Raw genomic sequence first — 23,819 nt, 5'->3', positions numbered from 1 at the left:
TCTTATTATTAATAAAATTGAATTAAATGGGATTATTACCTCGATGTCCCAACACATCACTATATCAAAAGTCCCTCCCATGGGCCATATTGTGCCTGTTTTAGCTGTTCTCTTCTCCCATTTCTCAGAGATCCTCTTTATCTCATCTCTGAGCAATGGATTGTTTCTGCTCAAAATCTCTACCGCTGTTGGTGCCATATTCAATTTTCGGTGAAATACACTATTTATTAATGCAATTTATTTGAGTTTATTCTACTCGTTAGTTTAAATGTTCTATTATCTCTGTAGCTTCAAATGTGCAATCCTCCCATGCGCGGCTCCCTCTCTCCCTATGATTGGAATGTGGCCCGCTAGGCTTTTTTTAGCCCTGCTTCTGCTCGGCCCCTGCTTTCTGCTTCGCCCTGGTCGCAGTTAGAGTCAGCGCGGTAGTGTTTAATCAAAGAGGGTTTACACATTTATTCCTCACTTCAAACAAATTCTAATTTAAAATAACCCAATTCAAACTATTATATACTATACATAGCCACAAGGGGAGCAGGACCTTACTGAAGGCTGCAATAGCTGCTCCATCCACAGAAGGCAGCACCTCAGACAAGTGAGGAAGCCGAGGCTAATACGTCACACCGGCCACGCCCACTTCACACAGGCCACGCGGACTGGACCATAACATTTCGCCTTATTCACTTCGAACGGAAGTAGGAGCCTGAGGGGTACACTTTCCACTTCCGGGAGTTTTCACAACGCGATGCAATGGCTCCTCACTGCTGTGTTCCCCAATGCACTTCATCACACAGGAAGAAATCGAACAGAGGACAAACTTTTCACCGTTTCCCCAATGATCTGGGACTACGTCGAGAATGGATTATTAAAATCAAAAGAGATCCTGGCCGTAATTTTAAAGTACGTTTTATGATATGTCTGGTGCTGTAACCCGGTCTCCGTATCGCTAGCAGTTAGCCAGGCAAGAAAGAACTTGCCCGTTTTAGTAGATAGATTAAGGCAGAGAGCACAGTTGTTGAAATGTATCCATCACTTGTGCTGCTGAATCTTCCATCGATCATATGCGTCGCAGTCCGACTTCCGGGTTTGTGTACCCCTCACGGGCTAAAATGGCCGCCAGGTGAATAAGGCGAATTGAGAGAGAGAGAGAGAGATTGGAGCCAGAATCTTCAGGTAGCTCAGGACTCGCGGGTTAGAGTTTTGATCAGCTGGGAGACGCTCAGCACGTGTTCGACACACTTCCCCTCCTTTTGCTCCGTAGTTACCATACCGAAATACTTTGACAAATAAAGTAAGTTAAAAGCGATCTGGATTGGACTACTTTCTTTGAAGAATGCTGCACGCTGAACCTGCTAACTGAAATGGAAAACCCAGAGTTTCCACTAACTTGGAGCGAACAAACTCGGGGTTTCCTCAAAACCAGCTAACTGAAACAGGGCTCACGAGTTCAACTCTTTACCGATCCAGTTTATGAGACTTAACTTTCAAAAATTCACAACACAACCAACTTGAATTAATATAAAAAAAATAAATAAAATAGGCTTGAGTAAATACAGACGTTTTTCAATCGTTAATATCGTTTAATATTTTTTTTCTTTGAAAAAGTAAGATGACATATAGCAGGCTATTATACTTTTGTAAATATAATTTTTACAGCCTCTGTTATTATTTCCTCTAACATATTCATAATCACATTTACAACCAACAAATATTGATCACAATTTCATTTCTCGGTTTTCATCAACAGCATCTGTGTTATTATATCAAAGAACAAGCATAAAATGAGTTAACGTAGCAGAAGAAGGATGTAAATTGCTGTGATACCTATTGTGGAAATTAGGGGTGTAATTAATTATAACCTCCTATAATTAATTACATTTTATTTGTATACTTTTTCTGAAATTGTTAAAAAATACAGAGGGAAATGGTTGCCTCTGTCAAAAATCTGTACAAAGTTGTGACAAAACGTATACGCTCGAACCTGAACATAACGAGTTACAGCGGAAGAAAGGAGGTGAAGAGAACAAAGGCCAATACCTGAGAAGGATACTACTATAAACTATAAAAACAGAAGACCTGTGCTTTGTAATTGCTGTCATATAAAAAAAAATCACATATCTCTATTTGAAACGAATGCCATCTCTTTCAAATGAAATGTTTTGGTGTCTAATCCAAGGAAAAATGTGTTGCCCATCCTAGTGGAAATCATTTGTTAGCTCTAACCCTATGCCAGTTCGGGCATCTGGTAAGTTTGCCCACTGCGCGCCTCCCTCGGGAGGAGACCTTGAGGAGGACCCCAGACTCAAAACGGATTCTTAAACCAACCACCCATCCGAATTCCCTTTCCTTCTTTCCTTTTCTTTCTGTCCTTAATGTATTGATCCTGTGTGCTGGTTAGCGGCTCTCCTTTTGAAACCTTGGCCATGATTTGGGCATTTTCTTTAATTTTTTCTAGAGACTCAATCCGTGCCAGGTAACCCTCTTTGCCCTCTGACTTCTCTCCCTGAATGAGCAGGTCGATGTAGTCTGGCGTGCTCAGCGGGTCAGGCCGCAGAGCTATCTCCTTCAGCCGAGCTATAGAGTGAGATGACTTTTTTATCATGGACATGATCTCATCCTGCAGTATGACAACATCCTCTTCCAGGTGTTCAATCAGTTCCTCAACTGAGATCTTTGCCTCCGTGGCTTTTTTATACTTCTCTTTCAATTCTTTTATCGTCCTCTTCTGCTTCTCTTTGACGTAGTCCCACTTGTATTTCTGGTTGAAATGTACTTCCCAGGGACAATTTCCAGGGCAAACCCTGCATTTCCCACCACTCATGGCAGCACAGCCACTCTTTTCTTTATCGTCTGCTATGGCACAGGGGTAATGGCAGGTCATTGAACACTGCTGACAGTTAGTGATGAACTCTCCCTCTTTTGTAAGCTCTATTTGGACAGGCTTGAGGATTTCAACTTCAAATTTAAAGTTTTCATTGCAACTGATGTCGGCGTTGTGCTTTTCGATCTGTTCTTTGGTTGATCGGATCTCTTCTAGTTTCGCCAAACTCGCCCGTATCTGGGCCTGGATTCCTTCCACAGCCACCTCCAACTGCTTTCGCTCGTTGAGAACCTCTTTGGTTAACTGCAGGCTCTTGGTGGTCATTTGTCCCAAGGCAGCAAAGAATTTTTCCATGCTGCTTGCCCCCATTTCCCAAAACATTGCATCAAAGTTTTTAGCCTCCATCTTTTTGGGGGGGGGATTATTTGATGATTTGGAGCCTTGATCAGCTATGTCACTGAAAGAATTATTTTCAGCAAAAAGTGCAGAGTTGTTGAATTTGTGGTGCACTGGAAGTCCTATGTCTGTTTTAGGACATGGAATATTAGCAGCATTGATCGCCGCGAGAACAGGAGGCGGCTGACCGTCTGAAAATGTGACCAGAATGCAAATGTTCTCTGCCACGTCTTTACCAAAGATGGACAGCACCGAATCGATCACGTACTTCTGTGTATGCGTTAGTCTTGCTTGAGAGGCCTGGTGGACAAAACAAATTGCATCTATCTCAAGGACTCCCTTTTCCGAGGTGAAGAGTGTCCTGATCTGCTCTGTGATCGCCCCGTCTCTCACTATACCCTTTGTGTCGCCGAAACCCGGAGTGTCAACAAGGGTTAGAGAATAAGGAACTCGGAAGCCATCTTGGTGGTTGATTTTGTAGGTGGTTACTTCGGGAGTCTGACTTTCAGCTTGTGACTTCGATTGGTCCTCATCGATAAGTTTGAAGCGGAAAGAGTCTTCCCAATCTATGCCCAGGATGTAGTTGATCATTCCATTGATCAGAGTTGACTTCCCCGAACCTGTTGCCCCCAGAAACATGAGAGTGCGATTTGGCCTCACGCTGTCCTCGCCAAATGTGTAGCTCTTGCATCCATCTATCCTAATATGGTTTTGCTTCAGGGGTAACTTGAACACTGAAGGAGAACCAGGTTTTAATTCTTTGCTCAATTTTTTGATTGATATAGCTAGTCTATCAGATGGCTTTTCCCAGCTGACTGATGACTCTGTAGGATTAGATTTTTTTTTTTTTAAGGTTTTAAAAGCGCTACCTTCACAAGCCGAACCGAAGCCGACTGCACACTTGGCTCTACACCTGATCTGATAATCTTCATTAATCTTCAAGCTGGACACTGTGACATCTCCAGCCACTATCTCCATTTGTTGATGCCAAACATCATCTCCATGGACACAGAACTCAACAGTGTAGCTGGTGTCAGTTGTCAACCCAGATCGAGGTGGGGAAATATTCAGTGTTACACTGTTATGGGTGATGTCACGTATGATCATCCCTGGCTTTGAAGGTGGTTCAAAGTTGTCGGTGACTAAGGAGCCATCCTTGTAGAGGTGGAGAGTTGCACCTTTCTTTACATTGTCTCTCTTCTCAGCTGTTAGAAACCTGATGCTTTTGTTCTCTTTGTTTGCTTCGGCAAAATCTTTAAAGACTTTTACTTTCTCTTGCACCTTGTCCATTACGTCATCTGAGGAGAACCATGGTTCCTTTTCCACATCATAAGCACATGACACGTTGTCTGTTTGGGTTTCATCCAAGTGCTTTGACAGAGCTGAAAGGTAAGGCTCTGGGGCTTCCAGGGAGGTAAAGACAAAGCACACAGCATGTGTGATATCTGCACTGTGGATCTCCTGTTGCAGAGTTGTGCGACTTGTGACGATCACAATTTTGGACATCTTGTCAATCAGAGAGCTCATGATTATCATTTCTGTCCCTTTGCAATCCATCCACTCATTCAGTTTATCAATTTGGAAAGGAGAAGAATGTACTTTTTCCAGGATTTTTGCAAGAACACCTTCCTCCTCTCCTCCTCCTCGGATCAATGGGAGTGTCCTTTTCATATTATTCTGGAGCTTTAGTTTATGCTGCAAAACCAGTTCTTTGAAAGTTCTCACATTTTTCTTAACTTGGGCTGTCTTGCATCTTTCTGCATCGTTGCATCTCCTTACCAGCTCGCTGAGGTCCTCCAGGATATTCTGAGCATCCCTGATTAAACTATCACTAATCTGTCGAACCAGTTGAGCAGCAGTAGAATCTAGAGTCTTCAGTGGCATTAACCAGACCTTCTGAGGCACTGCGTTCTCTCCGTTGGTTCCCAACAACTTAGGTAGGCTTTGATAGACTTCTATTGCCTCCTGAAAAGTCGCAGGTGTTTTCTCAAGGTTAAAGTCCCCATGGAACTTGCAGGAGAACTTGTCAACATTTTCAATGTCCTTGTCTGCCATGTTCAGAGAACCATGACCGTCTATCTTCAAGTTGGCTGTCTTCTTGATCAGCACCTTTAGATAGCCCTCGATGTTTTGCCTATTTTCCTTTTGTGACACCTCACGGTCAAACACAAAGAAGGCTTGTGCCCCATAAAGGATTCCTGTCACTACGTGTGTTGCTTGTTCCAACTCAAACACATATGGATGTTGCACATTATCTCTGCCAATGTGATTCATTGACAGCTCTTTGAACTTCGTGGTGGTTTTGTATTTTAGTGTCACTCGAGCCTGATTGCTGGAAATCTTAGAATCTGAGAGATATTTAGCAGAGCCTCCTATCTCAACCAGTCCACACAGAAAACTGGCTTGCAGTGAAGCTTCAACATTCAACGCAGAATATTTGTCTTCGATGGAGTCAGATGCAACTATCTCAAAGTCACTGTTTGGTTGGGGTATTTCATTTGCTTCTTTCTCTAAGGCCTCCCGGTTCCAAAGTGTCAGAGCTTCAGAAGAAGACAAAGAGAAAACAAATCAGAATCCTTGCTCAGAGGAATACATCTAAAACGTATACATTTTCTATATATATATCAGCGTATGGTTTCCTCCTGAAAATAAATGCTTTTCCTATGAAAGCTGAATGGCCAACCTTGATAAATGTTAAATGTCAATGTGTGTTATATTTGGAGGAATAAAGGTTGAATAAAAACGAATGTAGGTGGAATGGTCATGCTGTGGGATGATATAGGGTGGTCTATATTCTGTACACATCACTGCTTTAACTCACAATAATACTTTACTCTGTAGTCTGACTGACCAAATACCATGTATTTAATATGGAAGAGAGTTGATATTTGATCTGGTTATTATAATAAATGCTAAACCATGGACTATGATTAGACTGATTCATTTAAATTATATTATATTATAAATATATGGCATTTGGTAAACATTTTATGCAAAGTGTCTTGAAATACTAGGAGTGCATACATTTCTTAGGATGAGAATAATGTTAAAGTTGTCTGTGACCCTTTTATTGTTTAAAATTTATTCGAACAATCATAATGATATCCTAGGGTCTCTAATAAATTGCTACTAACCTGTAAGGACAAAGCATATTATAATAATAAATATGATATAGCATAATATACAGTCTATTATCTAGCCATAACTTTAACCATTACAATAATATACTTGCTTGTAAAGAATCAACGAGGCTCATGGGTAGTGTAGTGTGGTGGAAAATGGAGTAATAGATAAATGTGAGCTCTGGCTATCTTAAGTGGACCTAACTAAACGGAAATGAGGTCCCTATTATCTTGGTCAGCATCCGGTGCATTGCCACTGTCTTTGTCACAGTATGTTATCTCAGTCAGCCTGAATGTAGGGGCTTCCATGTTAAATACATGCTGACAACTCAACTGTGACGTTTAAAGGCCCTGACACACCATTCTGACTGCCGAGTGCCGGAAAAAAAAGCAGTCGGACCGATTTGGTCTTGGCCGAATCAACATGTGCAATCGGCTGAAAAGATTACAGACGGCTTCAAAAGTTCACCGAAGGCTTTGACGATCGCACAGCACACACCGAACAGACTCAGGTCACCGAGCTAGCCAGACTGTCCGACGATCCATAATCTGGTGGGTGTGTCAGAGCCGTAAAGGCCCCAGTACCGGCTAATCACACTCCTGGTGGCATGTCATGTGACCTTTAAGAACAACAATAGTTGAGCGCCACTTGCAGCACTCACCTAATAATGACATCCATAATGATATTTGGCCAGATCATTCGATTTCAGCCAAAACTCAAATCAGTTAAAAGTTAAAACAACGACAATAAGAGATCTTGTGTCTTGTCCGTTAGACTCGGGACTTGTATTTATTTACCGGGGATCAGTGAGTCGTTGCGACAGTCGTAGAGCATCCCCAGACTGAAGGGCCGGCCAAGTGCTGCCAGCACTACGGTCTTACCACTGTCCACGGCCATCTGAAAACACACACACACACACACACACACACACACACACACACACACACACACACACACACACACACACACACACACACACACACACACACACACAATTTTTAATTGATTCTGTATTGAAGGACCATTTTTTGCCTGAAATGATGTGCAACCTTTAGTTGTGTACATATATGCCCCTATGGCATGGCATGTCATCACTGTGGGATTTATGTATGCTTTTTTTTATTATTATTGCATTATAGGGTTATATTCTATTGGCTTCTATAATAAGTGAATTTCCCATGATTGGCCACGCACTCTGGCTGGGGGTGAACTGTTTTGTACTGTTTTGTGTCTATGTTGATTTATGTACTGTGTTATCTTGTAGCGTCATTTAGTTTTAGATTGGATGCCATAAAAATCATTATATTCCTCCCAATATAATTACAGAGAGGCATATTGCCTTTCTGTAACATGAATATCATGTTGAGACATAAGGATATAGGGCCTACCCAGTACCAACCCATATGACACCATTGTACTACATAACTACATCTGCCATGCTTATGATTATAGTTTGCACATTTAAAACCAAGCTCAATGAGTGTCCGAGAATCTGTGATGTAATCAAGCCCAATTCTTGTTTCAAAACGTATAGCGCAATTACATCCTTATCTGACTTTTCTACGATTTGTGTTTTTATGTTAGAAAATTTACTTTGTTTGAAGCTTTCCCCAATTTAGTGTGGGATCCATATAGCGTGCCTTCTAGAAGCACAGCTTCCCTCATTGTGGACGCAAACAAACCGCAATGCCTTGCATGATAAGGTTAGCCTCAAATCATAGCCTCGTTCTCAAAAATGAGCTAATATTGGACATGGTCGTGTTCAGTAGAAGTAGACAAATATGTTTATGCACAACATGTGAGACTGTGAAGAAAGGGGGGGGGCTACGTTTTTAAAACAAACAGGAATAATCATACATAACATCAGCCAAACAATGCTTAGCCACCGAAAACGCTGGGGTTGATAAGTTACCGGACTACTGGCGGAAAATAAATATTGTCAAATAAACATCAAATAAACTTCAAGACGACTGGCTGGTACATGGCACCGAAAAAGAGGCCGCTTATTAAAGACGTCATGCTCGGACTTGACCCGTTCCGGTTTTACTGCAAAAAAACAAAACATAGCTCTGGATAATAGTAAAGCCGTAATAGCTTAGACGCCTGCTAGCTCTCCTGGGACTTTAGCAGATGCTAGCTCTGCAAATTCTACATCTAGTGACGATGCCACAGCCGCTGCTGAATGTGGGACTGATGATGACGACATGGAAACAGAAAAGGAGGATGAAGAGGCTGGGACCGGGACTGATACAACGGAGGGACTTCCGGGGAACTGGGGACTCAATCACTGGAAGGAGGAAGGAAAAAAAGAACTGTCTGTTCACAGGCAAGGGTGGCCTTGGATACACTGCATGTTAGGCAGCAAATACTCTCTTGCTTACAGAGAAAAAGACAGGCTTACATTTGTCGGATGCCTGGATCAATGGGACAGTGAGTAGCCCTGTTCAAAAACGGTTGCCTAAATCTTTTTACATCCACCGTGACAGCGTTGCTCACAACCGAGCTATGGAAATAGAAGACCTTAAGAAAAAGGAATTCCTTCCAACAAAAGTTGTGGAATTAAATTCATCTGCGTTAAAGGCTGTGATGCAGGGTTTATTTTCCAACGAACTTGTGCAATTTGCTTGTTGGAAATAAAGATTAAAACTGTTATCCATTGTATTTAATGTTGTTAGGTATCAAAAAACGGAATGTAATCCGAAAAAAGTAGCTACTATTTTAGCGGTTTGCTATTGATTCTCATTTCCCCCAGAATGCATTGCATGACGTCACGTTGGGGAGACACGGACCAAAGCCGCATCGAGCCCCTTGAGAGTAGAGGCTAGTAAAAGAGTGTTCAGTAGATTATACAGATACATAGATAAATACATAGATATTATCTATAGTTAGTGTATGCTACGCGTGAACCTCCTAAGATGGCCCAGATTGATTGGTTCGCTATCGCAGGATATTGGGCAATATCCCATGATTGACCTCTCAAACTCGATATTATTTTCATCGCAAAATGTCCGCTGATAAAATTAAATGAAACGCTGATAAAAACAAATAAATACCGGTAAAAAGAGTTATCTTGTATATTTTTGGACTGTTCACGTGTAGTATATAGCCTACTATAACATTTAATTAACAATTATTCACCTCAGGCTCCGTGAGCAGTGGGGAATAGCTATTTCCTACTATTCCCTTCGCCTTCGGCGTATAATTGTTAATTAATAGCCTAGATAGATTGATAGCCTCGTCAAGTCTTTATTAATACCAAACAAGGAATTAATTTAGGTGATTAGGCTCACCCAGGACAGTATAGCCTACAAGACCACACAGAACAACGGAGGCAACCAGTCTGACTGGACAAACACTTAATACATCAAATTAGAACAAGACGCAAGCATTGATAGATAGTTAGACAGATAGAAAGATCATTAAATATGTTATATTATTTGCCTTGCGGAGCCAGCCAGTCCTGTGCACATATGCAAATTAGCCATGTGTGTCTAACTGAAGAAAGACGATTGTTTTGCATAAGATGAGTGTGTGCGACTGTGCGTATGTCCCTTCCAGCTTCGGCATACTGCATGGTTATGAAGGCCTCGTGGTTAGTTGTGGTCTTAGTGAAGCAGTCCAGCCTTTGAGTTGGATAAGTAGGAGTGATTGTGTACGGGCGTGTGAGAGTGATAGAGAGAGCACAGCCGCCATGGTTATGTTTAGCTTGTTGTGGGCTGTATGTCAGCATCCACCAGGTTGCATGATTGTGCTATGTGTATGTGTTCAATGTACATTTGTCTGATAGTATTTGCGGTAGATTGATGATTATCGTAATTTTATAATTAATATCACTCCAAGGTCATACTTGAGGGCACTAATTTGCAAGTGCACTGATTGCGTGTCCGTTTCGCTATACCTGCCATTTAGTCAGTTGATTGCTCTTCTAAGCTCGCCAGATTGGTGCCAATTATTGTCGTGTTTGCATTGTAATGCACAACTTTGTCTCTCCTTGTAATAAATCAACGGGCATTCCAAACAACTTTAGCTAATGCAGCCTCCTATGTCAGTGTTGCTTTAAATATATATAGCATATTGGATTATAAAAAAGTGTTATGTGTGTGCGTGTATGTGTTGTCATGCAGGCTAAATACTGATTGTCTTGGCTTGCATCCATGAAATATTGTAATTTTATAGGCCTACTGCAAATTGTATGTCAGTGTTACACCGAATTCTGCGACCCACCGAAAAGTGGTATGCGCAACAATCGGGGGAGATGGGGACCCCCGAATATTGACGGGTATTTCGCACACTGGGTAAAATAAAGCTTAGAAATAAACACTAGGCAAAGATGTTGTTACTGGAGCTAGTAGGCTACCATCAAAACGTGGGATAACGAATCGGAAATCTTTTTACAATGTTGGGGGTAAGAATTAATTAGGGATCATCTGGGCGGGGATTTCACAGGTGGGCCTGGAAAGTTAGCCCATAGTTAGCATTATGCCTTCTATTTCTAGATCTTCTTGCTAAGTTTACTGGTACTTATCTGAACGACATAATCGCTGTCACTAGATATAAAGATAACGTTGAATTTCACTCGGTGCTATTCACTGACAGTAAAAATAAATAAAAGTGTTGTTGTATGCACTGCTGTTCATTGACTAGCTCCAGCGCTCGTTGTTGCGTTGCTAAATGATAGCAACTGTCCACCATTCTCCTCTTACCAGGCATTTAATTGGCTTTGATTGCCATCAGTTCTCGGCAATACCTCATTCGCCCACTCAGGTCTGACAGGTTCGAAATTATGTGGGATGGGCTGTAGCCACAAATAATATTTCAACATAAATAAAAAGTTTAGTTTGTATTAGGGCTGGGCGTTAAAACAATAACGGTATGTATCGCGATTCACACGTAATCAATATCAATAGAAAATGTGTTTGATAGAACCTTTCGATATTATTTTTATTCCTCGTTGTAAGAAACCGTAGCAAAAAGTCTACTTCTAGCTCCGCTTTGAAGCAGAGGTTGCGAAGCAAGGTTGGTTGCACAAACAAAGGCACTCGTCCTCTGGTACCTAGCAACGTCTGGAGTGACACGCTAATAGCCAATCATGTAACAGTATCAAGTTTGGTTGCGCCATCTCGTTGTCTGGTGTTCACAGAGACAGCGTGCTGTGGGATGTGAAAGATGAGTACCGCAACGAGCGAGGAAATTGTCGATAAAAATGGAAATGTCAGCTCGCCAGTATGGCAGTTCTTTGGATTTTACAAGTCAGACCATAGTCAGACTAATGTTGCCTGTAAATTATGCATGACAGTAGTCCCCACCAAGACTGGGAATACAACAAACTTATTTTATCACCTTAGCCGCTCTCACCCTTTGGAGCACAGCCGTATCAAAAAACGGCCAACAACATCTGCAAATGCAACGCCGCAAAAGCAGCAGCAGACCACCATGGAGAGGTACTCGACATCAGTGCCTTATGACAAAACATCCAAACGCTACAAAGACATAACCCGGGCAGTGGCATATCACATAGCTACCGATATGCTTCCGCTCAGTACAGTCGAGAAGCCCGGTTATAAAAATCTCCTTCACGTACTTGACCCACGCCATGTGATTCCAGGGCGAAAATACTTTTGCCATTCCCAAACTTTATCTGATGTGTAAAAAATCTGTGCAACAAGAAATCCTGTCAGCCAGGTACTTTGCCACAACTTCTGACCTGTGGTCAAGCCGTACTTCAGAGCCATACATTAGCTTGACCATTAATTTCAAAGACCACGAATGGAATCTGCAAACCCGATGCCTAGAAACAGCATGCACACACACGCACGCACGCACACACACACAGCCACTGATCATTCAGTTTGGCGGAATTACAAAAAAATCTAATTTCCGTATTAACTCGATGAACAAAAAACTGAATATTTGGAAATTGAACTCAATATTCCAATTTTCATCTTTGTGTTTATCTTGCTTATTTGCAAAAAGTTAACCGAAGTTCAACTTTTGTCCGACGTTCCAATACAAATTGAAAGAAGGCAAGTGCCACACTCGAGGCCACGCAAGCCGTTATGGCAGTTGTAATGATATCAACATCAGTTATGAGACCGTCACGCTGAGCATGCGCAGTTGGACTGGCGCGCTGCATGTTCATGTCAGTACCGGGTTAAGAAGGCGGCAAGGCGAGTTAATGTTACCTCATGTATGAGTCTTGAATATAAAGGCCTTCTTTTCAAGCTACTTACGGTGTGTTTATTAAAGAACCCAACTAAACATTACATGGTGTCAGAAGATGGACTTGGAGAGTAAGGATTATTTTTTATTTTTTTTGGAGAAGGGAAAAAGTTGGAAAAGCTTCGGAATATGCTAGCACGGTGAGCAGCTAAGAGTTACACTAATAACCCACGGAGAGGACATCGGTAGCCTATTTACTTTCCGGGAGAGAAAGAGGACATACCAACGCAAAGATGCAAGCATTACAACCACCACCCAACCTTCAGTTAACAGGTAATGTGGCTGAGAATTGGAGGAGATTTAAACAATGCTTTGTGTTGTATCTGACGGCGATCGGGCGGACGAGAAGAGCGATAAGATGAACGCGTCAGTTTTCTTGCATGTTGTGGGTGAAGAAGCGCTGGAGGTATATAATAACTTTCAGTTCCAAGACGACGCGAGCAAATTGGAATTGGATAAAATACTTGAGAAGTTTGAGGATTACTGCATCCCTAAAAGAAACGTGACATTCGAGAGACACAGGTTTTTCAAGTGTGTGCAGAAAACGGGAGAAACTGTTGATCAATATGTAACGGACCTGAGGAACCGAAGCAAGACGTGTGAATTTGGAGAGCTGACTGACTCGTTGATAAAGGACGGACTTGTGTTCGGGATTCCAGATAATAGTCTAAGAGAAAGGCCGTTAAGGGAACAAGATTTGGACCGAGGAAAAGCACTAAGAATGTGTAGAGCAGCAGAAACGGTGAAAACACAAGCAAAAGAGCTGTTTAGTGAAAGCTGCAAGGTGGAAGCTGTAAGAAGAGATGCAAACAGAGCAGTCAAGAAGAAGAACACGGCACCCGACGTAAATACACCGGTGCGCAGAAAGGCACAGGGAAGGTCATGTGATCAATGTTGCACGCAGCATGCTCCCAGAAGATGTCCCGCATAAGGTAAAGTATGTCACAACTGTAACAAAAATAACCATTATGAACAGCAATGTAAAAACCAACAGAGCAAAGGTCATGCAGTGGATGAGAGTGACTCTAATGAGTTTTATGTGGATGTAGTGACAGAACAGAACACGGATAAAAAGTACTGGATGTTGAAAGTAAATGACACACACATTGCATTAAAACTAGACACTGGAGCACAGGCAAATGTGATGTCAGAGGCAACGTTCAACAACATCAGACCCAGACCTAAAGTGCATGCAACAAAGGTGAAAGTATGTGGATATTCAGGAGCAGCGATACCTGTGAAAGGAAGATGCTTGGTGAAAGTGACACACAAGGACAGAGAACACACACTTTCATTCGTCGTGGTGCACAGAGACGTGCAGGCCATATTAGGTTTAGCTGCTTGTGAGAGACTGAACCTGGTTAAGAGAGTGCTAGTGGTGGAAAGTGAAGGAGAAACAGTCTATGATGAACTGATGGAACAGTACAGTGACCTGTTTCAGGGTCTCGGATGCCTTCCTGGAGAACACACAATCAGAGTGGATAAAAATGTGCCACCAGTTATTAACCCATGTCGAAAAGTGCCATTTGCTCTTCAAAAGCCACTGAAAACCGAGTTGGACAGGATGGAATACCTCAATGTGATCGAAAAGATTGATGAGCCAACTGACTGGGTGAGTTTGCTTGTTATTGTAGAAAAGAAAAATGGCCTTGAGTGTGTATGGATCCCAGAAACTTGAACAGAGCAATAAAAAGAGAACACTTCAAACTTCCCACAAGAGAAGAAATAATGTCACAGTTTGCAAATGCAAAGTATTTCAGCAAGCTAGATGCATCATCCGGATTTTGGCAGATGAAGCTGGACAACGAAAGTTCAAAACTGTGTACATTCAACAGCCCATTCGGTAGATATAAGTTTCTTCGGTTACCATTTGGCATAGCTTCAGCACCTGAGGTGTATCATAAGACGATACACATGATCTATGAACATCTGGAAGGAGTGGACACATCCATGGATGACATCATAGTATGGGGAAGTACGAAAGCTGAATGAGAGGAGAGGCTAAAACAAGTACTCAAGGCAACAAGAACAGCAAAGCTGAATAAAGAGAAATGCCAGCTTGGGGTGAAAGAAATAACATTTGTGGGGGACATCCTGAGCAGCGAGGGCATCAGACCAGATCCCAGGAAAGTGTCTGCAATAGAAAACTTGGCAAAGCCAAAATGTAAGAAGGACATACAGAGATTTAATGGCATGATAAATGACATGGGAAAATTCATACCCAATCTCTCTGAACACATGGCACCTCTGAGACAGCTGACTGAAAAGAAGACAGAATGGGAATGGAGTCATGAACATTAGAAGTCATGGAAAGAACTGAAGACACAGCTCACATTAGAACCAGTTCTGAGGTTCTATGATCCAGTGAGGCCCATACAAATCTCATCAGATGCTTCACAGAGTGGGCTCGGAGCTGTTCTTTTTAAAAAATATGATGACTGGCAACCATTTACATATGCATCGCGCTCAATGACAGACGCAGAGACGTGATATGCACAAATTGAGAAAGAACTGCTCAGCATAACATAGGCCTGTGAAAGACTTCACCAGTTTGTTTCAGGACAGGACATAAGCGTTGAAACCGACCACAAGCCGCTGATCGCGTTGTTTCAAAAGCCGCTCAATGACTGCCCACTGAGAATACAGAGGATGATGATCCGGCTGGAACGCTACTCGCTGAATGTAATCTATACTCCGGGCAAGCTGATGTACACAGCGGACACATTGTCAAGAGCAGTTGACCCACAGGGGCCGGCGCACACTAAGATGAGTGATGACGTGGATGTTCATGTGAACATGATCACAAAGGTACTGCCAGTAGCAGACGCGAAGATGGAGCTCATAAGAACAGAGACAACACGGGATTGAAACACTAAAAGGCCTGTGTAAATTCATCACTGAGGGGTGGCCCAATGATGAGCAGGGTTGTTCACCGGAAATCACAGAATACTGGAACTGCAGGGCAGAACTGTTGATGGTAGGAGACGTCATCTATAAAGGAAGCAAGATAGTCATCCCGAGGAGTCTGCGAAAGGAAATGCTCAAGAAAATACAGGAAGGGCATCTTGGGATTGAAAAATGTAAGAAAAGAGCACGTGAAGTGATGTACTGGCCTCGAATCAACCAGGATGTGGCAAATGAGGTGGCAAACTGCGCAACATGTTTGAGATATCACACAAGCAATAGAGCTGAGCCACTTAAGCCGCGCACAGTGCCTGACAGACCATATCAAAAGGTAGGCGCTGACCTATTTGTTTCTGCAGGGAAAGACTACATTGTGCTGACAGACTATTATTCCCTGTATCCAGAGGTCTGTAAACTGCACACTACAACGGTAGAGGCTGTTATAACATCTATGAAGGCCATATTCTCGAGACATGGTGTGCCAAGCGAAGTCTTCACAGACAATGGGCCACAATTTTCTAGTGCCAGTTTTGCACGCTTTGCAGAAGAATGGAGCTTTGTACACACAACGTCAAGTCCTCACTACCCGCAGTCTAATGGTTTGGCCGAAAAGTCAGTCCAGACTGTGAAGAGGTTGCTGTGTAAAGCAAAAGACAGTGGAGTCTTTTGCCTTACTTTTACCAAAAGCCTGCTTGTGTACCGCACAACACCACTAGAGTGTGGTATTTCACCAGCACAACTCCTAATGGGACTTTGCCTTGCTGAACTGCATTCTGATGATTATGTGAGGCTCAAAGATAAAACAAATACATGGTCACAGAAAGCAACTAAAAGTGAAGCAGTGCTGAGACGGAACCGGCGAGACATTATGGGACCAGCGACAGCAGATCAAAGAGCTGATGCCGCTGCTGAACAACCTGGACACTCAGTTGCTGGAGAAGAACCTCGACACTCTGATAGCTCATCACCTGAGGCACCAGTTCCTGTGCAAGACCCGCCCTTCAGAAGAAGTTTCAGGGCTGTGAAGCCACCACAGAGGCTTATTGAACAGATATTCTAATGTTCTTACACTGCAGTTGAAAAGGTTTGAATAAGTAACTGTTGCAGTTAATAATTGCAGTTCATAAGAGTTAAAGATAAGTATTGATAAAATTAAGTATGTGTTGTCTATATAAATGTTTTACATTCTTATTTTAAGAAAGGGAGATGTAATGATATCAACATCAGTTATTAGTCACGCTGAGCATGCGCAGTTGGACTGGCTGCATGTTGTTCATGTCAGTTCCGGGTTAAGAAGGAGACAAGGTGACACACACACACACACACACACACACGCACACGCACACACACAGAGCAAAAACTGTGCGCAGCCACTGATCATTCAGGAAGGGGAGGGGTTTGGCTTCCCTGGCAGACGAGAGAGCATTCAGAAACAGAACCTTTCCGCCTCGTTTCCACATACGTATGTTTTTCGTATCCGTGCTTCCGTAAATTTACGGAAGGAGTCGCTAGTGTTTTACGAACGGACATGAATTTATTTACGGACAAAAGATGAGGGAGCATATGATAATGGCCGTTTTTAGGAGACCGGTACTTTGGAACATGAGGATCGACATATACAGAGATAAAAACAAAACCAACCAGGCTTGGAAAGAGATCGGCGAGGAGTTTGGCCTGCCAGGTACTTACATGTTTTGTGAAAAACCTAAAAACTTTCATACGGTATCTCCGTAAAACAACGGCGAAAGTTACATTTTTTGAACGTATATTACGGACATACCGGACAGAAATTTTACGGAGGGGAGGAGTCTCGGAGGAAACACGGACATTACGGAGAATCACATAGGAATGAATGGACTTTCGGTCGGAGACGGTTGGATCGCATACGAGAATGTACGTATGTGGAAACGAGGCGGCCGCTTTTCTATTTTTCAAGTTAAACTGTTGTTCGACGGTCCAATACAAAGTGAAAGGAAGGCAAGTGCCACACTGGAAACCACGCGAGCCGTTAAAAAAAGGAAGTGAACGCACCTGGTTGCATCGGTCTGGCCCAGGTCCAGGTTCAGCCTCCAACACAGAGATAAGACCAGCTCCAGTTAGACCTAATGAAAAACTCTGTGTTAAATATCACACTGGTTATAACATAAATCCCAATGAAACATGAAGTGAAATCCACAACATTTACGGTCCACATTTCTAATGTTAGTTATGGGGCTGATAACCACTGATTACGTCCATTCGATAACATTCCAAACGGGTGCAAAGGAAAATCAGCACCACAACAACTATTGTATCAGGTGTCAATATAACTGATCAGAGAATGTTTCTGTCCTACCTTGGTTGTCCCGGCTGCGTCTCCTCAGAGCAGGAGGATGTGAGCTCCGTCTCTCTACCGCGCCTCTTAAAGCTGAGCTGTGTGGGCTACACCCAGGAGGGGGGGGGGGCTATGTCATTATTTGAAGTCACACCATTTACAAGAAATGCTCCGGTTTCCAGTGGCGGCTGCTGAATTTTATTTTAGGGGGGGTTGAAAGTTTGTAAACCAAACCCCTGTGGGGGGGTCTGGGGGCATCCTCCCCCCGAAGATTTGTTTGTGATTTTCACATACAAATGAAGCATTCTGGTGCATTAGGACAAAATAATAAAGACAAAATAGAACATTCCCTTACAAAAACGAATGGAGCCGTGGAACTAAGTTCTAACTTAATTTATTTGCCTTGTAGAATTCAGCAAGATTAAAAGTGTAAATACATCAATAATAATTGGGTTAACATTCTCTCTCTGTCTGTATGTGTGTTTGTGAGAGAGTGAGAGAGAGAATGTGATTCTAAAAGGGGTGAGTGCGTTACGGCCAATCTATTGTGTTGGTAACTTCACTCATAAATCTATCTACAGTCAAGTATGCATTTAGACAAATACGATAAAATGTCAATATAATATGCAGCCTTTTATGTGTGGTTGTTCAAAAAACACTGAAGGCATGATGCCACCATAGGTTTGCAGAGAATATATACAATATACATTTGAAAGGGGTGGGGTGGTGGTGTGCGGTTGTGAGGGGGGCTGTAACTCAGTGTCCATCCTCAGGGGAAGGGGGGGTGACAGAGAGACACAGAGAGAGAGAGAGAGAGAGAGAATACATTATTTGTAGAAGAGGAGAGCTTCATATTAACGGAGGAACTTCCGCAGATTCTGAGTTTGCGGTTCAATAGATCATCAGCAGTGTTTCCCCTAGGATGGAGTTGCAGCAGCGGAGGTGAAATGTTCTGTTTTTCGCGCGCACATTTTTTTGTGTGCTCGCAAAGCGCACCCTGCTGGGAGTGTTCTATGTGTCTACTGGCAACATACATACAGTACATTTTTGCACCTTAATGAGCAGAGGAAATAAGGAGAGATTGAACATATTACAAGTATAATCTTTAAAAACATTATTTACATTTATTTAACAAAAAATATTTATATCAACAACCACCCTATACAGTAAAATCCCATAACCCAAATACTACAACAATCGAAAAAGTCTGTGCCTCAAACCAATGTATCTTCCCACTCCCACCCCTCTCCCCATCACAAAGGTTGTAGTATGAGCATAAATAGGCCATGCCTCTATTGAACAAGTTTTGGGGCTCTAGAGTCAATAATGATGACGCTACTGAAAATGTTGCTAAAAAAAATTTATATTGACATTTTTGCTAAAAAGAAATTTCTTAGAAATAAGTAGAGATATATTTTTCAAAACATAAGGTTGCAGTAAGACCATAAAGAGCCCATGCATATGGAAAACGTTTTAGGGATCTAGAGTCAATAATGGCAACCAGGGGTGAGTCTAGGTTCTGACTTTTTGGGGGGCTCAACCCCAGGCATCCACAGGGGTATATGAATAGAAGTATATAAAGTCCTGTGCAAGATCTTTTTTTTCCACAACCTTTATTTTCTTAGTTACTATGCTGTTGTATGTCTAAGCCGATAGCTGGCAGTGTCAGCTAACTAATGCAGTTCTGAACCACTAAAGTGATGAAATGAAAAAAGACTGTTTGGATGAAGGAATAATCAATGGTTGTGAACTCGAATAACAAAATCGAGGTATATTTAATTTATTTTGTGTAAGTTTCACTAAAAAATTACCATATTTTCCTGAATATGTTACTGAAACACATTGGTACAACATGATATCGCCTCAATTTCATGGACCCATACAATTTATAAAACTTCTGATGCAAAAAAATCAACAAGTACAACATGTCAGATGATTGTCGATGATTGTCGAATACCATGAGAAACAGACCACTATTTCGGGAGCACTAAACTATTTTGTCTCACCTTCAGGGACACATACATTTTTATAAAACTTCTGATGCCAAAAAATCTTGATGTTCTGAAGCAAAAAAAAAGGGTGCTAATTTTCAGTTTAAAAATAACTGCTGGCATTATTTTATCAGCTGAGGGCGTTTTCATTGCCATAACAACGTGAGCTAATCAACAAGTACAACATGTTCTAGACCAGTGGTTCTCAATCATTTTTCTTTCATTCCCCCCCTAGGAGACAGACATTGTATCACGCCCTCCCTGAATTGAAATAGCCTACTATTGAGAACCTGCTAATATTTATTTATTTAAATTAATAAAATTAACGGAGATAACATCTGCAACAACTTAAAACTATTTCCAACTTCAGTTCATTGACTAAATTTGTAACATTTAAACAAGACTGCTAAGGATGTGTGAATCTCAAAACAGAGAAACAAGAGCAAATGATTCACTGGGGTTTGAAAATAATTATAATATTTTTAAAAAGTAAACATTGGTCACTCGTCAGCTTCATCAGCTTATTCCCTTTCAAAAAAAATAATATATGTTCATCTTTCAAGCATGAATAAATACACCAAGTCCCTCTGTCATGACTTTGCAAGATCAAGATTCTTGTAAAACTTCTGACCCTTGGTCTTATGTTTATTTAAAATAAAATAAGTAACCTATTAAAATAAATAAATAAATAAATACATAAGACACTAAGTCCCCTCTGCCGCTCACGCCCCCCCCTGACACTTTTAATCAGCTGAGGGCATTTGCCTGAGTCTCATAGTATTAGAACATGTTGTACTAGTTGATTAGCTCACGTTGTTATGGCAATGAATACGCCCTCAGCTGATAAACTAATGCCAGCATTTTTTTTCAACAGAAAATTAGCACCCATATCAACATATATTTGATATTTTTCTGCTCCTTGCACCTAATCATGCTTATCATGCTACGCAGCATTACAAGGCTCTGCTGACTAAAACATGTAGCAATTCAAGAAGAGGCATATATAGAATTGTCTTGTGGTCAACTGTCATTTAACCCTCATAGGGTGTTCGTTTTTTTGTTACACAGGAGGTGCTGCTGGGTCTGGTGGACCCATTGCATTTTAGGCCTTCAACATAATCAAACTTTTTTAAAAATACTCACCAAATGGTTACTTCAACCCAATTGCAAGTAATATAAACAACACATATGTTAAATTTTTTCCCTTTACCTTTGTTAAATCACATTTATGAATAGAGGTGCCACTCGTTTTTGTTTATTTTCGTATTAGCATGTAACAAAATAAGGAAATGCATCATAAAACAGGCATAACTGGGAAATTATCAACATCATTAGAAATTGAAACATACTCAATAACATCTGTCTGAACAACACATTAAAGCCTTTGAACACAGCCATTATACGTATATCAGTCTATACCACACATGAGGGGCAGAGTCTCACTGTGTGTGTATTGCATGTATTTCTTGCACTGGCTGCATGTATATTGTGTTTTATATTATTATGTATTATGTATATTGTGTATTTGTCTTTTACGTTTCGGAGCTGGCTGATGCTGATCCTCCTCTTCAAACTCATTGTCAGACTCTGAATTTTCAGAAATGTTATCCTCACTTTCTGAAACTGTTTCCTCTGCATCACCATCAAAACCCTCTGTCTCTTCAAATATCAACTGTAAGGCAGTCGGCTCACAGCTGATCAAGATTGAGAATCGCTTTGCAATCTTGATCAGTTGTGGTATGGAACGACGCTGACAGAGATTTTTTATAGTGTCAGATCCCCAAGCTTGGTTCCCGCAAGACAGAGGGTGAAATGTGTGGGAATATGGGTGTAAATAGTGTTAGGTGCTCCAATGTTGCAACCTTGTGCGGGAACAGTGGGTGCACACTGTGGGTGCTCACACCAAGGGCCCATTCACCTGCTTTACTCTCTCCTATCTCTCAAACACACACACACACACACACACACACACACACACACACACACACACACACACACACACACACACACACACACACACACACACACACACACACACACAGGAGAAAGGGAAAATTAGGGTGCACAGAACCCCATAATTTCCACACTTAAACTAGCTCCGGGTCCACTGGACCCGAACACCCTGTGTGTAATATAAATGTGATGGGGGGGGTATACAGGGGGGGGTCCTTGAAAATGTTTGCTGATTCATGTTCCTCACAGAAAATGAGCCAAAGCCAATGAACCTTAGTTCAAAGAAATAATTATTTGTATCACTTTTATAAAGCTAAAAACTGAAAACGGGTCCCACAGACCCGAACACCTTATGAGGGTTAATAGACATCTGACAGATTATGTCAAGGTTTTAAAATTATAGTATTATTATTACCAGGTCATGTTATAATGTAACGGGTGTCGATCTGCGTTGTGTTCTGGCGAATGCGTTGGAAGGGTGGAAGGACGGCTGGACAACAATGGAGGGTTTCTCATTTATTGGTATCTGGATCTGGATGAGTCAAAGAAAATCATGTCATCGCATGTAAACCGTCATGTAAACCGTCATAGCCAGGACCACATTCCCGCCTCCACTCAGATAGCCAACGGCATTCTCACAATATATAATAACATAAAAATAAACAAGATAGCATAATGAATGCGATTTGACTGCACTCCAACAAACATATACATAACCAGCATAGATAATATACACAAAACAGATAAAACATTCATACCTGGATGAGCCAAAGAAAATCATGTCATCGCATGTAAACCGTCATAGCCAGGACCACATTCCCGCCTAGCAAACAAACAAACGGATACTCTGACGTACATATGAGGAGCTCTTTTCCAAAACGCGATAAACGCCAAATTTAAAAAAAATGAGTTTGTCATGCCATTTTGTTGTGTACTGAACCTATTCACTGCTCCATCAACGTTGAATGCAAAATCGCTATATTTACTTGTTTAAAATGTATCACAAGATGCGGTTTTTTTCCAAACCACGACAAGCGCCAAACCTATTTTTTGCCTAAATGCGATATATCCTCTCGACCAATCTGAATTCGGTTAGCGTTCTAGGCAATCGAACACGGCTGCGCTCTGAAGCCAGAGAGGTTTGTGGATCAGTCTTCAAAATGAGTTCAAACTATAATAACGTGTGTGTGTGTGTGTGTGTGTGTGTGTGTGTGTGTGTGTGTGTGTGTGCGCGCATGTCGCTCCTTTCCCGGGCTAGAGTTAGTGTGTGTGTGTGTGTGTGTGTGTGTGTGTGTGTGTGTATCGTGAACGGACTTCAGTGGGGGTTTCATTCCGTCTCAGTCTTCAAAATGAGTTCAAACTATAATAACACGTTTGATGGCCAGGATGAGCCAGTGAGACCTACACCCGGGGGCGTCGCAGGCCTTTCGCAGGCCTTCGTCCCCCTAAGTTCAGACGTCCGTAAGGGACCCGGTGAAGTTCAAGGCGTCGCGGCCGTCGCGGTCGGCCCCCTCTTCTCTCCCCAGTCTCCTCCGCCTCACGGCGGCAGGAACCCCTCCCGTCCCGGTGTCAAGGCACTCGTTTGGACGCGGCAGCCGGTGGATGACCCCGTGTCTCCGTCTAAGCTGGCCGTGGTTCGGGCGTTTGTTGAGGGCAGCCGGTGGCTGGTGAAGGGGCATGACCGGATGATGGATTTATAGCGTTTTGAAAAAAAATATATATATTTGAATTTATAATCAACAATGTTGTGGTTTGATTTAAAAATCATTGTACAACATGTTCAGACTGAGTCAACAAACCATTTTAACAGGTTAAATTAAATATTAACAAAATATGTGGGTCTAGGTAAAAAATGTAATTATCCTAAAAACTATACAAATGGATTTATAGCGTTTTGGAAAAGAGCTCCTCATATATACAATAAACTCTCAAAAAGTACATTTGCAAAGCGTTAGCTGTTATAACAGTGCTGTAGCATGTTCATATATAACATTTACATTATCTACAAAACGATTTATATGCTCAGAATGTGACGACAAATACACATACATTGAACATAGCTTAAACACATATACTTATTACTAATCAGAATTTGGTG

At 41.8% G+C, this 23,819-nt stretch overlaps 1 protein-coding gene across 2 annotated transcripts; it reads right to left on the bottom strand.

Moving 5' to 3' along the window:
• Positions 1 to 1,595: 1,595 nt before the first annotated feature.
• On the bottom strand, positions 1,596 to 17,859 carry LOC130387076 (uncharacterized). Of its 2 annotated transcripts, XM_056596025.1 has the most exons (4): positions 17,799 to 17,859; positions 17,495 to 17,565; positions 7,138 to 7,237; positions 1,596 to 5,757 (listed from the first exon to the last, which is right to left on the bottom strand). In XM_056596025.1, the coding sequence occupies exons 3-4, from the start codon at positions 7,235 to 7,237 to the stop codon at positions 2,303 to 2,305; spliced, it is 3,555 nt and encodes a 1,184-aa protein (XP_056452000.1). In that variant the 5' UTR covers positions 17,495 to 17,565; positions 17,799 to 17,859; the 3' UTR covers positions 1,596 to 2,302. The 2 variants fall into 2 exon arrangements, with proteins under 2 accessions (XP_056452000.1, XP_056452001.1); XM_056596026.1 differs by having other exon boundaries at positions 17,495 to 17,812.
• Positions 17,860 to 23,819: the final 5,960 nt, after the last annotated feature.

This window comes from Gadus chalcogrammus, chromosome 8, assembly GCF_026213295.1.
Source record: "Gadus chalcogrammus isolate NIFS_2021 chromosome 8, NIFS_Gcha_1.0, whole genome shotgun sequence".
In the NCBI taxonomy this organism is placed as follows: Eukaryota; Metazoa; Chordata; class Actinopteri; order Gadiformes; family Gadidae; genus Gadus; species Gadus chalcogrammus.
Note: the sequence above shows the minus strand (reverse complement) of the source record. Positions and strands in the feature narration are given on the sequence as shown.